General features: G+C 46.7%; 1 protein-coding gene and 1 long non-coding RNA gene across 2 annotated transcripts in view; both read left to right on the top strand.

The window, feature by feature from the left end:
- The window catches only part of A2M (alpha-2-macroglobulin), a 48243-nt gene extending 38120 nt beyond the window's left edge, over positions 1-10123 (top strand). Inside the window, exons 29-37 of the mRNA XM_043513896.1 lie at positions 2925-3090; positions 3528-3751; positions 4731-4949; positions 6090-6217; positions 6757-6847; positions 7812-7880; positions 8293-8395; positions 9068-9109; positions 9952-10123. Coding sequence (XP_043369831.1) covers positions 2925-3090; positions 3528-3751; positions 4731-4949; positions 6090-6217; positions 6757-6847; positions 7812-7880; positions 8293-8395; positions 9068-9109; positions 9952-9977 — 1068 coding nt within the window. The 3' untranslated portion in view covers positions 9978-10123. The remainder of the gene's footprint in view (positions 1-2924; positions 3091-3527; positions 3752-4730; positions 4950-6089; positions 6218-6756; positions 6848-7811; positions 7881-8292; positions 8396-9067; positions 9110-9951) is intronic.
- Positions 10124-16454: 6331 nt separating this feature from the next.
- Positions 16455-17522, top strand: LOC122460117. The gene is made up of 2 exons (XR_006281206.1): positions 16455-16501; positions 17317-17522. It is a non-coding gene; the product is annotated as an uncharacterized LOC122460117 (long non-coding RNA).
- Positions 17523-23466: the final 5944 nt, after the last annotated feature.

The raw sequence follows: 23466 nt of genomic DNA, 5'->3' as shown, positions 1-23466 counted from the left end.
GCAAAGCCGTTTATCTATTATTTCCTCATTGCTTTTATACACTCCTCTTACATAACATTTTCAACCCCCTCCCAAGTCCATCATCCGGTCATGGAGACATTTTGTTGGTCGAGCAGCCTTAGCACGGGCTGTACACGTGCATTCTTCCTCTTGATTGGAGCACAGCTGTCCGCTATCTGTTGTCAACAGGATCTGGTGTCGCCAGTCTGTCTGGGTCACGTTCCAGCCTGTAACTCTTTCTCAAGGTTCATTAAAGGGTCATCAAAGGTTCACCGCGACCTTCACTAGCTCATAAACATTCTTAACTATCTCACAAACACACCATGTTCCCACATCTCCCCCCTTTTTATCACATGACACACGAACCATCGGCTACTTGCGTAGTTCCATCCAATTTTCATTCATCAGCAGGGGTGACCTAACAGGGCCAGAGCAATGCATCTTATGGAATGTATCAAACAAGGAGGGGAGACATTGCAGGCAGCAACAAAGGCAAATAAGATCAATACATACAAAAACTATAATTCCAAATAATTGCCGAAGCCACTCCAAAGAAGGCAACCACCCTGTAAACCAGTCCCAAAATCCCGCAAACCCGGTATCTTGACGGATGTGCTCAGTGAGAGAAGTCAATTCATCCAGGCGCTCCTCAATGGATCGGCTATTATCCGTAAGATTAAAACAACACATATGTTTAAAAGATTCACATCCCATATGATGCTTAAGCAATAGAAAATCAATCAATCAGCTCGATTATCTAAAATGGCATCTCTTAATTCCTGTTGTTCCATACTTAAAAGAGCAATTGCCTGTGATGTAGCATTAAGCGCTTTAACAGCAAAACAAGCTAATGCATTCAAAGTTTGCACCGTGTAATAAGTTGCAAAGCCAGGAATGCCTGCAACGGCATTCATCAAAGCCAAATATTCCGAGTGACTATATAAGGTAACATCGGCGGAACACGTATTTTGCAAAGGGCACTGACTGCCCCGGATCCCACTAAAGCGTATCCGAAACGACAGGGTGGGGGTCATATGTAGGCATGTCTCTAACCCAAGAACGGTCGACATGCTCGGTGGCATCCATAGGCACATCATCTGGTGGGAGCGGAACAGTACTTGGGTCCAGTGCCGGATTGGGCGCGGAAGGAGCCACGGGAATTACAGTCTCGGAGGCGCCGAAGAAATCTCGGGCTCCCACAGGAAGAACCTGTGGGGGATCATCCTTAGGTTTGGGGCGGAACGTCTCAGTAATTGTCGCTTGCACCTCCGCCTCAGCTGCAAGGGCCGCTATAGCTTTCTTAACCTTGTGCCAGGTCTGGCTAAGGGACACAGCCTCCTTATTCCCATGGGCAACGGAGTCCCAAAGATCCTGTCCCAATGGCTCCCACACTTGTCCATCAAAAGCATGGTTTGGCCTCTTCAGAAACCCTCTCCTCTGTCCCCATTTCAGCAGATGAGACAAGGATTCTGCAGTTACTTTCTCGCCCTGTCTCTCTATGATACGAAGTAAAAATTCATGCACGGTTTTCTCTTCAGCTGATACAGCGGTACCCATTGCTACTTAAAGCCGCTCACCTGTGCGCACTTGCGTCACTCTTGGACGCCCAGGAGCTGAAAAGCCGGTACCTCCTGCCACAGCTAGAACCCTCGCCTTTTCAGAAGGGACCACGTCAGGGTCACCATTTGTTGGGGTTCTCATGCGAGCCGGACAAAGCACATCAGCCAATATGGTTGGTAGCAAAGCCGTTTATTTATTATTTCCTCATTGCTTTTATACACTCCTCTTACATAACATTTTCAACCCCCTCCCAAGTCCATCATCCGGTCACGGAGACATTTTGTTGGTCGAGCAGCCTTAGCACGGGCTGTACACATGCATTCTTCCTCTTGATTGGAGCACAGCTGTCCGCTATCTGTTGTCAACAGGATCTGGTGTCGCCAATCTGTCTGGGTCACGTTCCAGCCTGTAACTCTTTCTCAAGGTTCATTAAAGGGTCATCAAAGGTTCACCGCGACCTTCACTAGCTCATAAACATTCTTAACTATCTCACAAACACACCATGTTCCCACAGAAAGGCTTTGGCTCTGGCTCTAGAATGAGACGATCCCCAGGCCTCAGAAGCATCTGGGTGTGCGGTACTTGTTCTGGCCGGGCTCTGCTTCTTTGATTGGCTCTTTATTTCTTTTTTTCTATTGTACGTATTAAAAAAAATAAAGAATCCAGAAGTCATGTCAAAAGAGCTGTAGCGCTAGGTCGCTGTCTCCTGTGTGTCTGGCTGCAGCTCAGATGGGTCTGACTGATGGAAGCTTTCCAGACTGGCAGCGTGGCTACTCCCTTCTTCATTATTCCTGTTCGTTTTATATAGTGTCTGTAAACATACTAGGGGTCTAGTCATGCTTTCCACTGGATGAATGACTAGGAGGGATTGTAGACTAGTTGACAGCTGTTGGCCCATTGCTATCCATGGCAGAGTCTGTTTCATTTGCCTTCCACATTTTTTCTTGGTTAAAATTCATTAAATAGCCCTAGACACCTCAGATGACCTTAATTTCTCCAAGTTGTGAAGGCCTCGTATCTAACATGGCTACCCCATGGAAGGCAGGAATGTGATTTTTATAACTGCTGAGGCAGTCTCAGTTAGATACATTAAAGCCACATTTCTGTGCTCGGTGGCCCGCAGTGGTGGGGTGACCAAATTACTGCAAGAGTCTGAGTTCACTGGGACCATGCAAGTGACAGGTGTCAAACAGTCACTCATCCCATGGCCAGAATCTGTGTTATATTAGATCCATTGCACCTCTTATTTAAATCCAGCTGTGCTCTGTGACCATGAGATGACAGCCTGCACAGGCAGTGTCCAAAGCCTAGCTCATATCGTCACATTGCAAACACTGATTGTTTCCCCTCTATGCTCCTTTCAGCACTCTATGGTCCGTAGTGCTTTATTCTGCCTGGAGACAGCCACGGACCAGGGAGGAAACCATGTGTACACGAAGGCACTGATGGCCTATGCCTTCACCCTGGCAAGGAAGGAGGAGAAGCGCAGGGCACTGTTGGACTCACTTGACAAGGAAGCTGTGAAAGAGGGTGAGAGCTGTTTATGGGCCCTTCTTCTGCATCCTGGCCCAATGGCCTTATGCAGCCTGGCAGGAGAAGGGTTAGATTGTTATTGTTATAACCTTCAGTCTGTACTGTGGCAGGTCGGGTTTATTTAGCCTCTTCACACATTTTAGATCAATGAGCCTTAAAAACCCCGGCATTCTTGGGATCTGACTTCATAAAATGTGGGAGACACAGGCACAGGAGCAGCAATCTAATTAGTCACTGAGAGTTTCCACACCAGGAATGTATCAACCACTAGAAGGATTATTAATATCTTCATGCTTTGTATTGACATGCCCAGCAAGGGTTGGGACTCCATTCTCCATCCTCAGTGACGGTATGTCAGTAACCCTCTTGGCAACAGCCAGATATTTGGTAATAAACACTTCCTTTCCTCCTCCCTCTCCCTTCTCCCACTGCAGATGGCTCCGTTCACTGGCAGAGGCCCGGGAAACAGCCAGAGGCTGATCTCCCCTTCTATCACCCCCGTGCTCCCTCCGCTGAGGTGGAGATGACGTCCTACGTGCTCCTTGCTTACCTCACCATGCAGCCGGCACCATCCCAAGGTGACCTGTCATTAGCAGCTCAAATTGCAAAGTGGATCAGCAAGCAGCAGAATCCCAACGGGGGCTTCTCCTCCACCCAGGTGAGAGGTTCCTCTCCCCAGCCTCAGACACCCAGGGCAGGAGGGGGAGGCAGGAAATATCAGGTTGCCAGAGAAGGATGAATAACTCAGCACTGGAAAGCAGACAGACTCCTCCTGGGGAGGGGGATGGGGTGACAGTGCCCTCACTGCAGGGTTTAGAGAACCTCTGTTTCTGAGGGGTTTAGATCATGGGATAGTCACAGCATGGAGTATGGCTACATCAGATCCCCACAGGCCTTAGAGGGCTAATGAGGCAGGAGACTGGACAAGTGATGCTCTTGTGTACAGAGGGCAGACTTGTCACCCTGAGCATCCATGAGCATGACGCTTTCCCCAGCTCCCCCCAGCACTGACGCCATCCAGCTCGGCCAATCCAGCTCGGGAGCTGAGGCCTTCCCAGAAAAGCAGCAGCAGCCAGTCACTGCCAGACACACCTTGGTCGGGCGGGGGCACCATCCCGAGTGATGTAGAACCAGAAAGTGCCACCTAATTAAAGGCAGCCCAAAACATATCCCTCTTGAAGACAGTGCATGAAATGTTGCCCTCTGGAAGACTACTTCATGGAGGGATTTGGTTAACACAGTAGGGTTGTAATTCTGGTTTCCTGCTGCTGAGGTACATGGGTGCATCTGCCTCTGTTATCTGTCTGTCCTCAGTTGTCTCTTCAGGTTGGTCCTTCACAGGAGGGTGGGTGGCCTCAGTTCCCTGTGGTGGTGTCAGAAATCCCAAGGCCTACATTCCCAAAGGTACTTAGACACTTGGCTGCTTTCAGTGGGAGAAAGGTGCTTCAATACCTTTGAGGATCTGGGCCCAGGGAATAGGTGAATGGCTTGTGGAAGTGATGGGTGGAAATGGGAAAAGCCGACCTTTCTGAGCAGGGCAGTGCTGTGTGGGAGGAGCCGGTGTGGTAGGGGCTCCAGGCCCATAGAAATGGCTCATTCATTCCCTTGGGCGCCTGGGCCCATCTCTTGTCTGTCAGGATACAGTAGTGGCACTCCAGGCCCTGTCCCGATACGGAGCCTCTACTTACACCAAGAGTGGAGGAGCATCCACAGTGACCCTGCAGTCCACAGGGAACTTCCAGGCCCAGTTCCAGGTGGATCACATGAGCCGTCTGCTTCTCCAGCTTATGGCACTGCCAGAGGTGCCAGGGGACTACAGCATGCGGGTGACAGGAGAAGGATGTGTCTACATGCAGGTATGGGGCTCTGGGGCAGGTGGAGAGGGAGAGGCTGCTGCTGAGGGGAGCCCGTCTCATTCCCACTGGAGATAACAGGGTGAGGTGGGATGGGTAGGGGAGAGAAGGGAGAAAGAGATAGGGATGAGGATGAGAAAATAGGAAAAGGTGTGAGGAGAGAGAATGGCCAGAGTTAGGGAATGGGGAGTGTCAAGGTTCCTTCCCCACTCTGAACTCTAGGGTACAGATGTGGGGACCTGCATGAAAGACCCCCTAAGATTATTCTTACCAGCTTAGGTTAAAAACTTCCCCAAGGTACAAACTTTGCCTTGTCCTTGAACTGTATGCTGCCACCACCAAGCGTCTTACACAAAGACCAGGGAAAGAGCTCACTTGGAGACATCTTTTCCCAAAATATTCCCCCAAGCCCTACACCCCCTTTTCTGGGGAAGGCTTGACAAGAATCCTCACCAATTTGTACAGGTGAACACAGACCCAAACCCTTGGATCTTAAGAACAATGAAAAATCAATCAGGTTCCTAAAAGAAGAATTTTAATTAAAGAAAAGGTAAAAGAATCACCTCTGTAAAATCAGGATGGTAACTACCTTACAGGGTAATCAGATTCAAAACACAGAGAATCCCTCTAGGCAAAACCTTAAGTTACAAAAAGACACAAAAACAGGAATATACATTCCATCTAGCTCAGCTTATTTTACCAGTCATTAAACAAAAGGAAATCTAACGCATTTCTAGTTAGATTACTTATTAATTTAACAGGAGTTGTGAGGCTGCATTCCTGATCTGTTCCCGGCAAAAGCATCACACAGACAGACCAATCCTTTGTTCCCACCCCTCCAGATTTGAAAGTATCTTGTCTCCTCATTGGTCATTTTGGTCAGGTGCCAGTTAGGTTACCTGAGCTTCTTAACCCTTTACAGGTAAAAGGACTATGCCTCTGGCCAGGAGGGATTTTATAGTACTGTATACAGAAAGGTGGTTACCTTTCCCTTTATATTTATGACAGGGAGCTAGTGAGAGGAGGAAGGAGAGAGAGAGAAGACAAAGAAGGGAATGAGATGGACCAGGGGGAAGGAGGCAGAGGAGATAATCAGAGAGGAGATACGCACAGGCCCACATAGAACGGTGTATTCTATTCCAGACCAGCCTGAGGTACAACGTGCTCCCCGAGCCGGAAGAGGCACCATTCGCGCTGGAGGTGCACGTGGTCCCCGAGATGTGTGACAGCCCCCAGGTCCACAGGACTTTTAGCATCGCCATAAACATCAGGTAACTCCCCTCAAAGGCCCAGGCCTTCCGGAGCAGCCCTAGCTTAGGTGCCAACTTTCGAATGTGCCAGGGGGTGCTCCCCGCCAGGCTCTGCCCCCATTCCACCACCTGGCCTCTTCCCACCCCATCACACCCCCGCCCCACCTTTTCCCACCCCATTCCACCCCCTCCCCCAAGCGCGCCCCACCCTTGCTCCACCCGCTCCCTCAAGCTCCTCCTGCACGTTTCAGAACAGCTAATTGCAGCGGGCAGGAGGTGCTAGGGGAGGGAGAGACGCTGATGTGGGGCTGCTGGTGGATGCTAAGTACCCATCACTTTTTTTCTGTGGGTGCTCCAGCCCTGGAGATCCCATGGAGTCAGTGCCTTTGAGCCCTAGGGCTGGGGATGAGTCACTTCAGGAGACTGCAGGTGGACAAGCAGATGGGGTGGGAGATGCTATAGGTTGGGGGAGCATCCATCTGTGCCAATCAGAGTTGAGGTGCATCAGCTCTGTTCTGAGATGTATTAAACCTTATTTCATTTCCCGCTTGGTCTCCCAGTTACACAGGGAAACGCCCTGTCTCCAACATGGTCATTGTTGATGTTAAGATGCTGTCAGGATTCATCCCTGTGAAGTTATCAGTGAGGAAGGTAATAGTCCATTCTGTGTATGGGCAATAGCCCTCCCCCCGCGAGCCCCTTGCCTTCAGCCCCACGTGAGGCGTATCTGGCCCCCAGTAGGCTCCAGTTCCTGACCCCTCATATTATGGTGCAGCCTGGTCTCATCTCCAGCAGTCGGGCCCCCATGTCTCCTGTCTCTCTGAGCCCATCTCCTCTTTTCCACTGGAATCTTGAAGGATCTGAGAGCCCCACCCCACTTCTATCACAGGGGCCAGTTCAGATCAGCCTTTCACTTGCAGATTTCCCAGCTGCAGGAGCTGCAATGTAGACAGCAGCTCGTTCCGTGACTCCAGCCTGGGGCTTATGGAGACCTTGTGCAGTGACCCCTGGCATTGAAAAAAGCGTTAGCCAGTCTAAGACCTAGAGAATGAGGAAGAACTATTAGGTCTGTTTGACTGAGGTTGAGTATACTGGACTTGGTGCTGCCTTTGATTGGGGTCCAGCCCCTCAGGTGCACTTTACACCTCAGTCCACCAGCTGGGTGGGGACACATACTTCACCTTTACAGCACCAGGGGAAAGAGATCCCGATGGTTCTCCATCACTGACCATTTTAAAATCGAGATTGAATGTTTGTCTAAAAGATCTGCTCTAGGAATTCTTTTGGGGAAGTTCTCTGGCCTGTGTTACACACATAGGCGTAGTTTGACTTCTGTATTTGGTGGGGAGGGGCAGCTCCAGTAGGGCAACGGGGTTGCGCATGTTGCAGGGGGCAAATTCCATATCTGCCTAAGGATTGCAGTTTGGGGGGGCAATACTCCCCAATGTACCCAAACTACACCCATGGTTATATAGGAGGTCAGATAGATGATCACAATGGTCCCTTCTGGCCTTGGACTCTATGAATTTGTGAAAGCATCCCATTCCTTAGGGCTCTGGGGTAGTTTGAAGGGGAGCTCAGTAACATCCTGCTTCTCTCCCTTGGCTGCTGGCAGCTAGAAGGCCGTCACCACATCCACCGCACAGAACTGAGCACCAACCATGTGCTGCTCTACATGGAGCAGGTGAGCGGCCACATGGGGCTGGGATGGGCCAGGAAGAATCACCCCCATTTACTGCAATGGAAGTGCCCGGGGGAGGGAGAGGATCTCCCAAGCCTTAGCTGGGAAAGACAAATCTATGTATTCCCCCCCCAGCAGCTGCTGTTCCCCAGCGTTTCCCTTCAGCACTTCCTGCTCCCCCAACACAGAGCCAGGGCCCTGATCTCCCCCCACCTATGAGTACCAGGGGGTCGGGCAGGGCTTATCCCACCTCTCTCAGGGCCTGAATTCCTGCCAGCCCCTGCAGCCAAGGGGGCGGGGGGGGGGCAGATGCTGGACCTGAAGGATCATGGGCGGCACTAATGAGGGGAAGAGATGTGGAAGGAGGGGGTGAAGTGGCTCAGAGCCTCCTGTGCCTTGTCTGTTTCTCTCTCAGGTGAGCAATGTGACTCAGAGTTTCTCCTTCGCGGTGGAGCAGGACTTCCCCGTGCAGAGCCTGAAGCCGGCGCTGGTGAAAGTCTATGATTACTACGAGACGGGTGCGTGTGGGGCTGGCAGCAGTGGAGGCTGTGGGCCTGTCACAGGGGGGAGAAGGTGCATTCAGAGTCACAGTGAACCTGCTGGGATATGGGATTGAGCATTTCCCTGCTCCAGGATAAGAATGTGGGGCACACAGAGTTTACATGTTAGGGGTCATCCTGCACTGACATCATGCTCGCACCATGGGAGTCTCTGAGGCCCCAGACTCCTTGCACACTGTAAAGGGAAGATGCTAATCCAGGTAGGTTAGAGCCAAAGGGATCTGGGAGGGTCCTGGGTGCAGATCCTGCCCTGAGATCCCAGCTCTGAGGGTGACCCAGAGGAGGCACATTCATGCATCTGTTCCCAGCTAGGAAATTGAGGCGACAAAACCAGAGCCCAGCAGCAACACCAGTGGTCGTGTGTCAGACGAGGTGCAAACGGACATAGGGCACCTGGCACAGACCCGCTGGAGATGCCTGTTGCACTGTAGCCTTGGGGTAACCTTTGCCTTCCTTCCATGGGGCCCAGCAAGATTCCCCCAGTGCCCCGGAGAGAGGGCTCCCTCCCCTCCTCCCTGAGATCTCTGGTGCGGTGTCAGCTCTTTGCCGCAGGGCCTGGTGGAAGTGTGAGGAGTCCTGGTTGGGTCTCACACGGCCCTCATCACATCTCCCTTCCCTTGTGTCTTCCAGATGAATTTGCCATCACCGAGTACAGTGCCCCCTGCAGCAAAGGTAGTGTATGAAGAGATGACTGTGAGGTTTTCAGACTTCCCAGTGCTGCTCAGGTAGAACAGAGCTGAAACCCAAGCCTGAGTCTCAGCCTGTCTGGAGGGTTGTAAAAGTTGCTGTTCTCTTTTGCCCCATGTCCTGGGGTAGTCTGCCAGCTCCCCTCAGTGCTCAGGGGAGAGGGGAACACCAACTCCCCCGCATTGTCAAGTTCCAGATTCAGGCCTTGAGTCTGAGGCAGCAGGCTTGGTTAGTACCAAGACTGCGTCCTCCCACTCAGTCAAAACAAGTCTCTGCTTTCTGTACCTGTCTCTGGGACAGAGTAAGAGCAAGTCCTCCCACGCTTGGGAACCCTCTTCTCATCAAGGCTGATTTTAAACAGGCTGCAAAGCAAAACAGATTAATGAAAAACCATCTTCCAGGGTTGGGGTGACTCAGCACTGCTGGGAAAGGGATCAGGGCTGAAGCCCTGAATGTTCTAGGAATACGTCCGATCACTGTGGCAGAGAAGCCCTAGCTTGGGCAGGGCAGTGTCTCTGCAGCTCCTATGCTCAGAATGAGGTGACCTACAAGAGGAAAAGCTGCCCCTCTGTGAGTCATTGATTCCTCTAAAAGAAAAGGAGTATTTGTGGCACCTTAGAGACTAACAAATTTATTAGAGCATAAGCTTTCGTGAGCTACAGCTGAGCTGTAGCTCACGAAAGCTTATGCTCTAATAAATTTGTTAGTCTCTAAGGTGCCACAAGTACTCCTTTTCTTTTTGCGAATACAGACTAACACGGCTGCTACTCTGAAACCTGTCATTGATTCCTCTGTAACTCTCTCACACTCTCTTTTCCCCATCATAGTTAATGTTGAGCAGGAAAATGCGTGAGTGACGGAGCTGTATTCTGGGCCCTGCTGGATCCTCTCTGCTCATCTCTTCATGCAGCAATTCCCCCAGGCAAAGTGGTTTGATATAGTGCTGAGGAAAACCCCTCAGCACCATATAATTAATGTTATAAATAAATTGTCATGATTATGATCACATGCTTGCGGCCTCTTTCCTGGTTACTAAGGCTTATCCCTTCTCCCCTGTTGGAATCAGATTGCAGGATAGTCTCAACCTTAAAACAGATTGAGAGCCGTCCCCAGCCATCAGTGCCAAGGAGGGGTTGACAGGACATCAGAAATGACTGAAGACAGAGGGTCTCTCTGGGAACAGCCCTGGTGCCTTTGATCTGTGAAGATCTGTGCATCATGTGGGCCTATTTAGTTGTGCAGGCAGGAAACAGACCCTTCCCCGATGGCACGATCCTGAGGAAGTTCTGAGGTTTCCTATCCCATTTCCTGCACTGGGGATGATTGTGGACTAAGCTCCAGTTGCAGGGCCAAACTCTTCCCGCAATGACATTTGAAGTCAGTGGCATGGTGCCAGGTGTAACTGAGGGGATATGTGAAGATGCTGGGGGCAGAATTTCTCCTGCTGGGTCTCCCTTGCAGGTGATGAAGGAAAGAGCCCATCTTGGCTCTCAGAGGAAGTTTGGGGAAGATTGTGGCACTGGCAGTGAGGAAAAACATCCTTTTACTCATAAAATGAATATGGTGTGTGTGTGGGTCTCAGCAGTCTTGAGAATGAGAACATGAGCTGGCCATGGAGAAGGGAGTTGGAATAGTGTAGCCAAGAGGAAAGGGAAGCAGAGGTGAGGATTTCAGCAGAGGGAGCATTGAGATGGGGTATGTGCACACACATGCATGCATACATGCACAAAACGTGCCCATCCACCTCTACATTGTAGCCCTAAGTATTGTTGAGCTGGCAGCATAGGCACTGACTTTTATTTTTCCCAGTGGGTGTTCCACCCCAAGGCCCTGCCCTACTCCGCCCCCTCCACCAGGGCCCCGCCCTCACTCTGCCTCTTGCTGCCCCGGCTTTGCCCTCTCCCCCAAGGCTCCACACCAGCTGCCAAACAGCTGAACGGCAGCCCAGCTGAAAAGCTGTGGCTGGTGGGTGCTGACCACCCCCACTGTTTTTTTTCCCATGGGTGCTTGAGCCCCGGAGCACCCATAGACTCAGCGCTTATGCCCAACTCTCTCCTCACTTGTAGCTTGTAAATCTGGAGCGACCCCAGTGAAATCAGTGGAGTTACACTGGTATAAAATTAATCAACCACAGGTGGTTCACCACCCTGGGAAGCAGTCTAATGCATAGCATTGTGATTCACAGCAGTTATAAACCCAATTTGCAAAAAGAAAAGGAGTACTTGTGGCACCTTAGGTACCACAAGTACTCCTTTTTGCAGATGTAGACAACGCGGCTGCTACTCTGAAATCCAATTTGACAAGCCAGAGAAGGCAGGTTAGACTGGCATTGCCAGCAGGAATCTGAAACACAGTTCTTGCGTTGAAGAGGGTACGAAGCAAGCAGGGGTGAATCTCATATATTCCCCATGGTCCCATATACCAGTTTATGGCCAGTTTACATGCATCAGCCATAAATATGTTAGTGTTGCTGAGGCCAGAAGTGAAGGTTTGGCGTTCTAGTGAGTTGAATGTGTTGTTTATCGTGTATCTTTATCTATTTCAAATAGAGGGGAATTCCTTGTGGGGTGTTAAGGTCTGGTGAACAAGGTTTTCCTAACCTGTCTGTTACCTATGTGAGGCGCATCTGTAGCCAGCACAATCAGTTGGGCAGTTGAACATAGCCATGGAGAGCTGCTAGGTGTGCTAACCAAGCTGGACAATCATTCCAAATATATAGATTCATAGATTCATAGATACTAAGGTCAGAAGGGACCATTCTGATCATCTAGTCCGACCTCCTGCACAGCGCAGGCCACAGAATCTCACCCACCCACTCCTACGAAAAACCTCACTTATGTCTGAGCTATTGAAGTCCTTAAATCATGGTTTAAAAACTTCAAGGAGCAGAGAATCCTCCCTCAAGTCACCCATGCCCCATGCTACAGAGGAAGGCGAAAAACCTCCAGGGCCTCTCCAATCTGCCCTGGAGGAAAATTCCTTCCCAACCCCAAATATGGCAATCAGCTAAACCCTGAACATATGGGCAAGATTCACCAGCCAGATACTACAGAAAATTCTTTCCTGGGAACTAAGATCCCATCCATCTAATATCCCATTTCAGGGGATTAGGCCTGTTTACCCTGAATATTTAAAGATCAAATTACTTACCAAAATCCCATTATCCCATCATACCATCTCATCCATAAACTTATCGAGTAGAATCTTAAAACCAGATAGATCTTTTGCCCCCACTGCTTCCCTTGGAAGGCTATTCCAAAACTTCACTCCTCTGATGGTTAAAAACCTTCATCTGATTTCAAGTCTAAACTTCCTGGTGGCCAGTTTATACCCATTTGTTCTTGTGTCCACATTGGTGCTGAGCTTAAATAATTCCTCTCCCTCTCCTGTATTTATCCCTCTGATATATTTATAGAGGGCAATCATATCTCCCCTCAACCTTCTTTTAGTTAGGCTAAACAAGCCAAGCTCCTTAAGTCTCCTTTCATAAGACAAGTTTTCCATTCCTCGGATCATCCTAGTAGCCCTTCTCTGTACCTGCTCAGGTTTGAATTCATCCTTTTTAAACATGGGAGACCAGAACTGCACACAGTATTCTAGGTGAGGTCTCACCAATGCCTTGTATAATGGTACTAAAACCTCCTTATCCCTACTGGAAATGCCTCTCCTGATGCATCCCAAAACCGCATTAGCTTTTTTCACAGCCATATCACATTGGCAGCTCATAGTCATCCTATGATCAACCAATACTCCAAGGTCCTTCTCCTCTTCCGTTACTTCTAATTGATGCGTCCCCAATTTATAACTAAAATTCTTGTTATTAATCCCTAAATTCGTAACTTTACACTTCTCACTATTAAATTTCATCCTATTACTATTACTCCAGTTTACAAGGTCATCCAGATCCTCCTGTATAATATCCCGATCCTTCTCTGAATTGGCAATACCTCCCAGCTTTTTATCATCTGCAAACTTTTTAAGCACACTCCCACTTTTTGTGCTAAGGTCAGTAATAAAAAGATTAAATAAGATTGGTCCCAAAACCGATCCCTGAGGAACTCCACTGGTAACCTCCCTCCAACCTGACAGTTCGCCTTTCAGTAGGACCCGTTGCAGTCTCCCCTTTAACCAATTCCTTATCCACCTTTTGATGTTCATATGATCCCCATCTTCTCCAATTGAACTAATAATTCCCCATGTGGCACGGTATCAAATGCCTTACTGAAATCTAGGTAAATTAGATCCACTGCATTTCCTTTATCTAAAAAATCTGTTACTTTTTCAAAAAAGGAGATTAGGTTGGTTTGGCACAATCTACCTTTTGTAAAACCATGTATTTTGTCCCATTTACCATTGACTTCAAGTCCTTAACTAATTTCTCCTTCAAAAATTTTTCCAGGACCTTGCATACTACAGATGTCAAACTAACTGGCCTGTAGTTACCCGGATCACTTTTTTTTCCCTTTCTTAAAAATAGGAACTATATTAGCAATTCTCCAATCATTCGGTACTACTCCTGAGTTTACAGATTCATTAAAAATTCTTGCTAATGGGCTTGCAATTTCAGGTGCCAATTCCTTTAATATTCTTGGATGAAGATTATCTGGGCCCCCCGATTTAGTCCCATTAAGCTGTTTGAGTTTTGTTTCTACCTCAGATATGGTAATATCTACCTCCATATCCTCATTCCCATTTGTCATGCTACCATTATCCCTAAGATCCTCTTTAGCCTTAGTAAAGACTGAGGCAAAGTATTTGTTTAGATATTGGGCCATGCCTAGATTATCTTTAACCTCCACTCCATCCTCAGTATTTAGTGCCCCCACTTCTTCTTTCTTAGTTTTCTTCTTATTTATATGGCTATAGAACCTTTTACTATTGGTTTTAATTCCCTTTGCAAGGTCCAACTCTACTCGACTTTTAGCCTGTCTCACTTGATCCCTACATGTTCTGACCTCAATTAGGTAGCTTTCCTTGCTGATCCCTCCCATCTTCCACTCCCTGTATGCTTTCTGCTTCTTCTTAATCACCTCTCTAAGATGCTTGCTCATCCAGCTTGGTCTACAACTCCTTCCTATGAATTTTTTCCCCTTTCTTGGGATACAGGCTTCCAATAGCTTCAGCAGCTTTGATTTAAAGTAATCCCAGGCCTCCTCTACCTTTAGATCTATAAGTTCTTCAGTCCAATCCACTTCCCTAACTAATTTCCTTAATTTTTGAAAGTCAGCCCTTTTGAAATCCAAAACTCTAGTTGCAGATTTATTTTTGTTAATCCTTCCATTTAGTTTGAACTGAATTAGCTCATGATCACTTGAGCCAAGATTGTCCCCTACAACCATTTCTTCTATGAGGTCCTCGCTACTCACCAAAATTAAATCTAAAATGGCATCCCCTCTAGTCGGTTCAGCAACTACTTGATGAAGGAATCCATCAGCTATCGCATCTAGGAAAATCTGAGCCCTATTATTATTACTAGCACTGGTCCTCCAGTCTATATCTGGGAAATTAAAGTCTCCCATGATCACGCAGTTTCCATTAGTATTTACTTTATTAAAAACATTAAAAAGGGCTCTATCCATATCCAAATTAGATCCCAGAGGTCTATAGCACACCCCAGGCACTATCGTAGGAGAGGCTTTACTAGTTATCTTCCCCAATGTAATTTTTGCCCAGACGGACTCTGTCTTATCCATTGCATCGCTTCTTATTTCTTTACATTCTACCTCATCGATATACAATGCTACTCCACCACCTTTACCTTTGTTTCTGTCTTTCCTAAACAGCACATATCCTTCAATACCTGTAGTCCAGTCATGACTACTATTCCACCATGTTTCTGTTATCCCTATAATATCTGGTTTCACTTCCTGCACCAGTAGCTCTAGTTCCTCCATTTTGTTACCTAGGCTCCTCGCATTGGTATACAAACATCTTAATTTTTGCTGTTTGGCCTCGCTCACATTTTGTACCCTATTAGGCACAGTCATTCTACAGCCAGTATAACCTATTAGACTAGTATCCACACCGCCCTCGCTCCTTATATACATTCTCCTACCCACGGCTGTATCCTTTCTTACTTCGTCTTCTTCCCTCTCAATGCTAAAATCTGGCGTGGAGATTACCTGGACATCTCCCAACCATTTCCCCCTAATTCCTAGTTTAAAGCTCTATTCATCAGTTGTGCCAGACTTCTAGGATCAAGGTTATTTCCTTCCCTACTCAGATGAAGTCCATCCCGAGAGAACTGTCCTCTGTCTAACAAATTTATTAGAGCATAAGCTTTCGTGAGCTACAGCTCACTTCATCGGATGCATCCGATGAAGTGAGCTGTAGCTCACGAAAGCTTATGCTCTAATAAATTTGTTAGTCTCTAAGGTGCCACAAGTACTCCTTTTCTTTTTGCGAATATAGACTAACACGGCTGCTACTCTGAAACCTGTCCTCTGTCTGTGAACGCCTCCCAGTGGCCATACATCCCTCCTTATAGCACCACTGCCTAAGCCATCTGTTGACAGTCATAATCTTGTCACACCTTTGTTGCCCTTCTCTAGAAACAGGAAGGATCCCACTAAAGATCACCTGAGCCTCAATTTCCTTAAGGGTCTTCCCCAGCCTAGCATAGTCTCCCTTAATACTTTCCAGCGAGAATCTAGCCGTATCATTTGTTCCCACATGAAGGATAATTAGGGGATTCTTTCCTGCTCCCTTTAGGATCCTTTTCAACCTCAGATCTACATCCCGTATCTTAGCACCCGGAAGACAGCACACCCTTCTATTCTCTGGATCAGCTCTAGTTACAGGCCTATCTATTATTCTCAATAAAGAGTCCCCGATCCCACAGACCTGCCTTTTCCTGGTGACAGTGCTATTCTCCAGTCTCTCCCCTGTTCCCTCTGGCTGCAATTACTATATGTGGAATTTTTAAAGGGGGGGGGGAATTGGCTTCTGGTGTATGTGACCCCTGGGAACTGGTATTTACAATTGTGATGTGTTGGGCATTGTGGGACAGCTGCTGGAGGACTGGTAAGCTTGACATAGGTCATGCAATGTCTATACTCGCACTGCGTCAACCACAGTAGGGTCAACCATGGTTCAACACCATCCGGGGGAGGTCATAAACGTACAGCTAAGGGTAGCCTAGAATTTCTCCTTACCTGTAAGGGGTTAAGAAGCTCAAATAACCTGGTTGGCACCTGATCAAGAGGACCAATGGGGAAAGAAGATACTTTCAAATCTGGGGAGGGGGAGGCTTTGTTTGTGCTTTTTGTTGGTTGTTCTCTCTCCCAGGACTGAAAGAGGCCAGGCCAAAATCCGTCTCCTCCACCAATCCTGAAGCAGTCTCTAATATTACAAAAATAGTAAGTAAAGCCAGGCAAGGTGTCAAGGTTCCTACCCCACTCTGAACTCTAGGGTACAGATGTGGGGACCAGCATGAAAACCCCCCTAAGCTTATACTTATCAGCTTAGGTTAAAACTTCCCCAAGGTACAAACTATTTTAACTTTTGTCCCTGGACTTTATTGCTGCCACCACCAAGCGTCTAACAAAATATAACCAGGAAAGAGCCCACTTGGAAATGTCTTTCCCCCCAAAATCCCCCCAAGCCCTACACCCCCTTTCCTGGGGAAGGCTTGATAAAAATCCTCACCAATTTACATAGGTGAACACAGACCCAAACCCTTGGATCTTAAGAACAATGAAAAAGCAATCAGGTTCTTAAAAGAAGAATTTTAATTGAAGAAAAAGTAAAAGAATCACCTCTGTAAAATCAGGATGGTAACTACCTTACAGGGTAATCAGATTCAAAACATAGAGAATCTCTCTAGGCAAAACCTTAAATTACAAAAAGACACAAAAACAGGAATATCCATTCCATTCAGCACAACTTATTTTATCAGCCATTCAAAGAAAACAGAATCTAACGCATATCTAACTAGATTGCTTATTAGCCCTTTACAGGAGATCTGACCTGCATTCCTGTTCTGGTCCCAACAAAAGCAACACACAGACCGAGAGAACCCTTTGTTTCCCCCCACCAGCTTTGAAAGTATCTTGTCTCCGCATTGGTCATTTTGATCAGGTGCCAGCGAGGTTATCTTTAGCTTCTTAACCCTTTACAGGTGAAAGGATGTTTTCCTCTGGCCAGGAGGGATTTAAAGGTGGTTAGCCTTCCCTTTATATTTATGACACAAGGCATGTTAGGTTATCTTTTGTTTTAGCTTGTGAATTTTCCCTTTGCTAGAGGGAGGTTTATTCCTGTTTTTTGTAACTTTGAAAGAAGCCTAGAGGGAGTTCCTCTGTGTTTGTGACTCTTTTGTTACCCTGTAAAGTTATCTTCCATCCTGATTTTACAGAGGTGGTTCTTTTACCTTTTCTTTAAATAAAATTCTTCTTTTAAGCGCCTGATTGATTTTCAGTATCCTAAGACCCAGGGGGGGTTGATCTGTGCTCACTTTGTAACCAATTGGTTAGGATATTATTCTCAAGCCTCCCCAGGAAAGGAGGTGTAAGGGCTTGGGGGGATATTCTGGGGGAGATAGGGCTCCAAGTGACCCTCCCTGAATGTTTGTTTAAATCACTTGGTGGTTGCAGCATACCATCCAAGGACAAAAGGGATTTGTGCCTTGGGGAATGTTTAAGCTAAGCTGGTAGGAATAAATTTAGGGGGTTGTTCATGCGGGTCCCCACATCTATACCCCAGAGTTCAGAGTGGGGAGGGAACCCTGACAGGTGGTGTTACTTTGTCACTGTAACGGGGCACCTACATCAGCAGGAGACAAATCTGAGTGTAGACACATGCACAACTAGGTTGACGCAAGGTGATTTACATTGACCTAATTTTGCAGGCCTTAATCTATACTACAAAGTTTGCCAGCATAGCTATGTCCTCTAGAAGCATGAAAAAAAAATTCACACCCCTGGCTGACATAGCTATGTTAGCAAAAACCCTGCTGTAGACACAATTATGCTATGAGAAGAATGGCTCTTTGTCAGCTTAGCTAATGTTGTCTGGCAAGGTGATGCAGCTATGTTAACAGAACTTCTGTCAGCTTACCCTATGTCTCCTTGAGGGGGCTCTGCCAGGATAGCTATGCTGGCATAGCTATACTGGCAAAGATGCTGTAGTGTAAATAAGGCCTGCATTAACCACGTTTTTCGGCAGTTAATTTCCCTTGTTTCTGAAGGAAGAGGTATTAGTGAGGGGGCATGATTGGAGGGCACCTGTGGGAGGGGAAAGATGATCTGTCACATTAACTACCAGCTCTCCCCTCCTCCTGGTCTCACCATGCCCATGGTAGGGCTGGACCGGCCATGGGAAGAAAGGAGGATGGTAACTGCTAGGCTTTTAGGAGCACATCTACCAACTGGAGGCAGCAAGAGGAATAGCAGGGAGCTAGTGTAAAGGAAGGGGCTCTGCATAGCCCTCTGCAGTACAGGAGAACTGTTGATGTGTGGAATGGCCCATTCATCTCAGTGGAGTGTGCTCAGATGAATTAGGACACGCTAAAGAGATGAATAGTCTAACACAATAGCTGTGGGTGGTGTGAAATGACTCATTCCTTGCAAATGGAGTTCCCCTCTACCTCCGTTTCAGTTTCAGAATACCATTGTTCAAGGTAATCTCACTATGCATATCAGTTTTGGAATATTAAAATCTTTTTATTGTGTGTGTGTGGGGGGGGAGGACAGTATCTGAGGAATCCCTGAACTAAATTACTCCAAACTTGCATTGCCCCTGTTGTGGCATACAAATATCATAGATAATCTCATTATGCATATGGATTTTAGAGTACTTTGAAAATTAAAAGAAGGTCATAGCAGGGAGGACATATATTTGCTTGATCAAATGACCTAAATTTGCACCATAAATTCTACTCTGGCCCCCAAATAACTTTTTAATTATTGCTTTCCCAAAAGGGAAGTGGATAGTGGAAATTATCCACGATTGATCCCAAAAGAGTATTATCAGGATCAGACCTACAGTTTGGGCCCCAAGTATGTGTAAAAAAAAGTTATAAGTAGTATAAAATTTGGATGTTACATAATTTTTTTAGTGGGACTGTGTCAGGATTCTCCCTGACTCTGAACTCTGGGGTACAGAGGTGGGGACCCGCATGACAGACCCCCTAAGCTTATATTCTACCACCTTAGGTTAAAACTTCCCCAAGGCACAAATTCCTTTCCTTGTCCTTGGAGGAACTGCTGCCACCACCAAGTGATTTACACAAAAATGCAGGGAAGGATCACTTGGAATCCCTATCCCCCCAAAATATCCCCCCAAGCTGCTTCACCCCCTTTTCTGAGGAGGCTTGAGAATAATATTCCAATCAATTGCCTTAGCAATGTGAGCACAGACCATACCCTTTGTCTTCAGGACACTAAAAATCAATCAGGTTCTAAAAATAAAAACTTTATTTATAAAGAAAAAAGTAAAAGAATCACACCTGGAAAATCAGAATGGAAGGTAACTTTACAAATAATAAAAAGATTTAAAACACAGAGGATTCCCCTCTGGGCTCAGCTTCACAGTTAACAAAAACAGGAACAAAACTACCTCTGTAGCATAGAAAAATTCACAAGCCAAAACAAAAGGTAACCTAATGCATTTCCTTGCTCTACTTACAATTTCTGTGCTTTTAGATGGATTATTCCAGGCATTGTTCCCTCTAAGCTGTGTGTGCGTGCACACAGATCCTAAACCCCATGCACACGGGAAAACACCAGATGCACAAAAATTTGCACAGAAGCACAATTTGCACAGAAGAAATTTTTTGTGCAGTCAGCCTGTCAAAAATTTGCACAAAAGAAATTTTTTGCATACACGGCTTGTCAAAAATTAGAGGGAACGTTAATTCCAGGTATATTTTCAGGAGATATTGTGCCTGCTTGGCTTCTCCCTCTGTCCAGAGAGGGAACAACAAAAGAGAACAACAACAAATCCTCCCCCCCACCCCAGATTTGAAAGTATCTTCTTTTGTCATTGGTCCTTCTGGTCAGGTGCCAACTAGGTTATTTGAACTGCTTAACCCCTTACAGGTAAAGCAATCCAGTATAGATGCCAAGGAGGGATTTTATGCTACTAGATACATAAAAGGTTGCTACCCTTCCCTCTATATTTATGACAGACTGTATCTCACTTAAACAACATAAAAAATCTTGACTACTAAACCAACCCTGTGGCTATTTTCAAGACAAGGGTTTTTTGAGGGCCTTTTCCCGATCAACTTTCTCTTACCCTAACCTATTCTGTTGTGCTCCCAGCACTCTATTCTATATGTACATGCAATGGTGGAAAGGGACACATTTTCAAATCCAGCTCCAGTCTTTCAGCCATACAAAGTCGGCAGTTACCCTGATTTTGAGGAATTAGGAATGTAAAGGATAATTTCATTTTTAAAGGTGATTTATAAAGGGGCAATAACTAAGACTGTGCCATTGTTTGATTTTCTTCTGATGTGTAAAGAAGGCATGATGATTTGGGGGCCTAGGTGGGTTTTTGTTTGTTTGTATGTTTGTTTGGGTTTTTGCGGGGAGGGAAGATACATTTATGTTGTCTCCTTTTATATTAAAAATCCAGGTCCCGTCTAGCCTGGAGGACTCATGCTTTGTCTTTGTCTAGACTAGAATTGGTGGTCTTGTTATAATTTTAGCTAATTGATTGTAAATGCTAATTATGTTAATAACTGAGGCTCTCCACAAATGTTGTTTCTGGACCACCAAGTTTTGTGGTTTGTCCGAGCTAAACTCCCATGATACTCTGCAAATGTTTGGCTCTAGATTAGCATTTACAATCATTTAACAAGCAATTGGCAATTAATTACAACAGGAAACAAACCCTAGTCCAGACAAAGCCTATGATAACAGGAGAACTAGTGAGATGATAACAACAAAAGAGTCCAGAGACAGAAAATTGAGCAATGGAGAAGGTAAGGGATTTTAAATCACACTTTGAAAAAACTCTGTGTTTTGTCTGATTTTGTTAACACCTATTTAACTTCAGTGCCAAATGAGTATTTTGGATAAAGGATGCACGGGTGCAAGGAAGGAATGAGAGAGACAAATTTGCCCCCAAATTTTTACTATCCTGGGGGACCAGGACAGTCCTCCTTTCTCTCCCTAAGTGGCATCCCTGAGGACAGACACCTCCCCACTCAGGCAGAGCAGCTCAGCACTCACAGAAATGGAGAAAGGCAGTGGCAGTGACTCTGCATGTACCCCCCCTCCCACACCTTGCCTCTGTTTGGGAGCCCCCCAAACTGCACCCATGGGTAGACTCTCCTGACACTGCAGTGGGTCCCACCCACTCCCAGCCAGGCTCCCTCTGCCTGGAAGGAGACTCATCTAGTGCTGCCTGCAGTTGGAACAGGCTGGGAGCTGGAGACTGCCCAGGAGATTTGCGTAGAAGGTGGGGTGACCCAGGTGAGCAGCATTTCACTGCTGCTGATCAGGCCAGGCTTCTGAAGAGCAGAGGGAGTCCTGCGCTCCCTGCTCGCCTACCCCTACCGCTTGCTGGAGCAGCTCCCTGAGGTGGCTGGAGGAGAGGCCCCACTCAGGGCTGAAGCAGGGCTGGGTCAGCCCCTGCTGCAGCCAGCCCAGGGGCCACAAAACATCTGATGGGGGGGGCAGGGCTGCATTCAGGGGAGCCCACCAAACAGCTGATAAGCACAGCCACCTACCGGGCTGATCAGTGTGGGCAGGGCTTCCTGGGAACTGCCGATCCGTGGCTGGGGCCACAGCACCACTATTGCCGGTGGGTGCTGAGCACCCACTCATTTTTCCCATGGAGTCGGTGCCCTGTGGTTGGCAGGGTGCTTGGGGGTTTCCAGTTGTCATGTGTTGAAAAGCAATCACAGCTCAGGAACCAGCTGATATTTTAGTCTTCCCCACGAATCAGCTTCCTGGATGTAGAAGTGAAAATATAATCATGGGCAGAAGAAGGAAGAGAGAGAAAGGATGGTGGTTTCTAGTAAACACCTTCACTAACCAAACAGCCAGCTTATTAGATACTACACTGCAGTACAGATAAAGCCATGTTAAGAGCAGGCAGGCTCTGATTATGCTCACAAGAAGAGAGGCCCTTTTTTCTATATAATAACAACATGCATTTTTCTTCAGGCTGGAGGTTTCAGGTTTGATGCTGATGTTGAGAGTCCTGGACCAGTTATGGAGGATCTTTACTCTGTCTCGTGACACTTGCCCTTTCCTTTTTTTGTGGCTGCATGGGCTGCAATTCCCATTTACAGGTTGGGTGCTAAAATTGTCCAGAAAGGACACGCAATTCAATGTCAGTCTCTGCCAACTCCACATCAACTTACCACTAACCCATCTGTCACACTGCCTGGAGTGGCTCACAGCAATAAGGGCCTACCTCAGGGCAGACTGTCAAAATCAGGGTAGATGCCCCAAATCGGTGGTATATTCTATTATCAGATTTCTATTATCAGATTTTTACCAACTAAACAAGGGCCCGCAGGTGCTTATGCATGAGGTTTATAGGCTGTTGGGGCATTTGGGCATTTCAAAGTAGCCCCAGAAACCCTCTTAAATCATACCATCTTCCACTTCAGCTGTGCCTTTTAATTTTCTTCTAGGCCCTCTGCATTAGGACTTTAGTGATCATTGACACCTCTGTTTTCAGCAATGTCTCAGGTGTCTCATCTACTGGTTCATATTATTTAATGCTGTAAAGCATCTAGGATTCAGTTTGCATAAAAGTGTTATATAAAACAAAAAGAATTCTTTAGGGTCTCTAGATATGGTAATAATAAACAAAATTGTATTTCTTACTTTGCAGGCACTGCTACACTGTATCTCCAAGTATGTAACCCCACAATGTTTTTGTTAATCTGTTTTATTATTTTGGATAGTCCGTTGGATGAAGGAGATAATACCTCATAGTGGGAAAGTATTTCTGAATGACAAAAACTTGCCTGTCCTAAAGCATAACAACTAACAAAGAAGTTACATACAGTTACAAAACTGTTTCACTAAAAAAGGTTTTATTCAATTATCAATATACCCCTAAAACTCAGGACATCTCTGTAGGGCTGAGACCTGATCAACCCCCCACCACATAGTAAACCAACCATGGGTGAAACTCAGGGAGTTCGCCACTAAAATTGGGGGAGAAAAAGAAAAAAAAATATTTTGCTACTGGTAAAGCACCCCAACCTCAGGAATGTCCCTAACAAGAGTTATAACCTCCCAGGTTGTAAAATAGAGACACCCAGATGCTGGGAAATTAGGGAGAATACAGAAAGACACTCAACAAATGGTAAAATAAGCTCTGACCAGTGAATTTATGTTAACCATTTGCATAAACAGAGAAGGTTATAACTAAGT

Source organism: Dermochelys coriacea, chromosome 1 (assembly GCF_009764565.3).
Source record: "Dermochelys coriacea isolate rDerCor1 chromosome 1, rDerCor1.pri.v4, whole genome shotgun sequence".
Lineage (NCBI taxonomy): Eukaryota > Metazoa > Chordata > Testudines > Dermochelyidae > Dermochelys > Dermochelys coriacea.
This window is presented reverse-complemented; position numbering and strand designations above follow the sequence as displayed.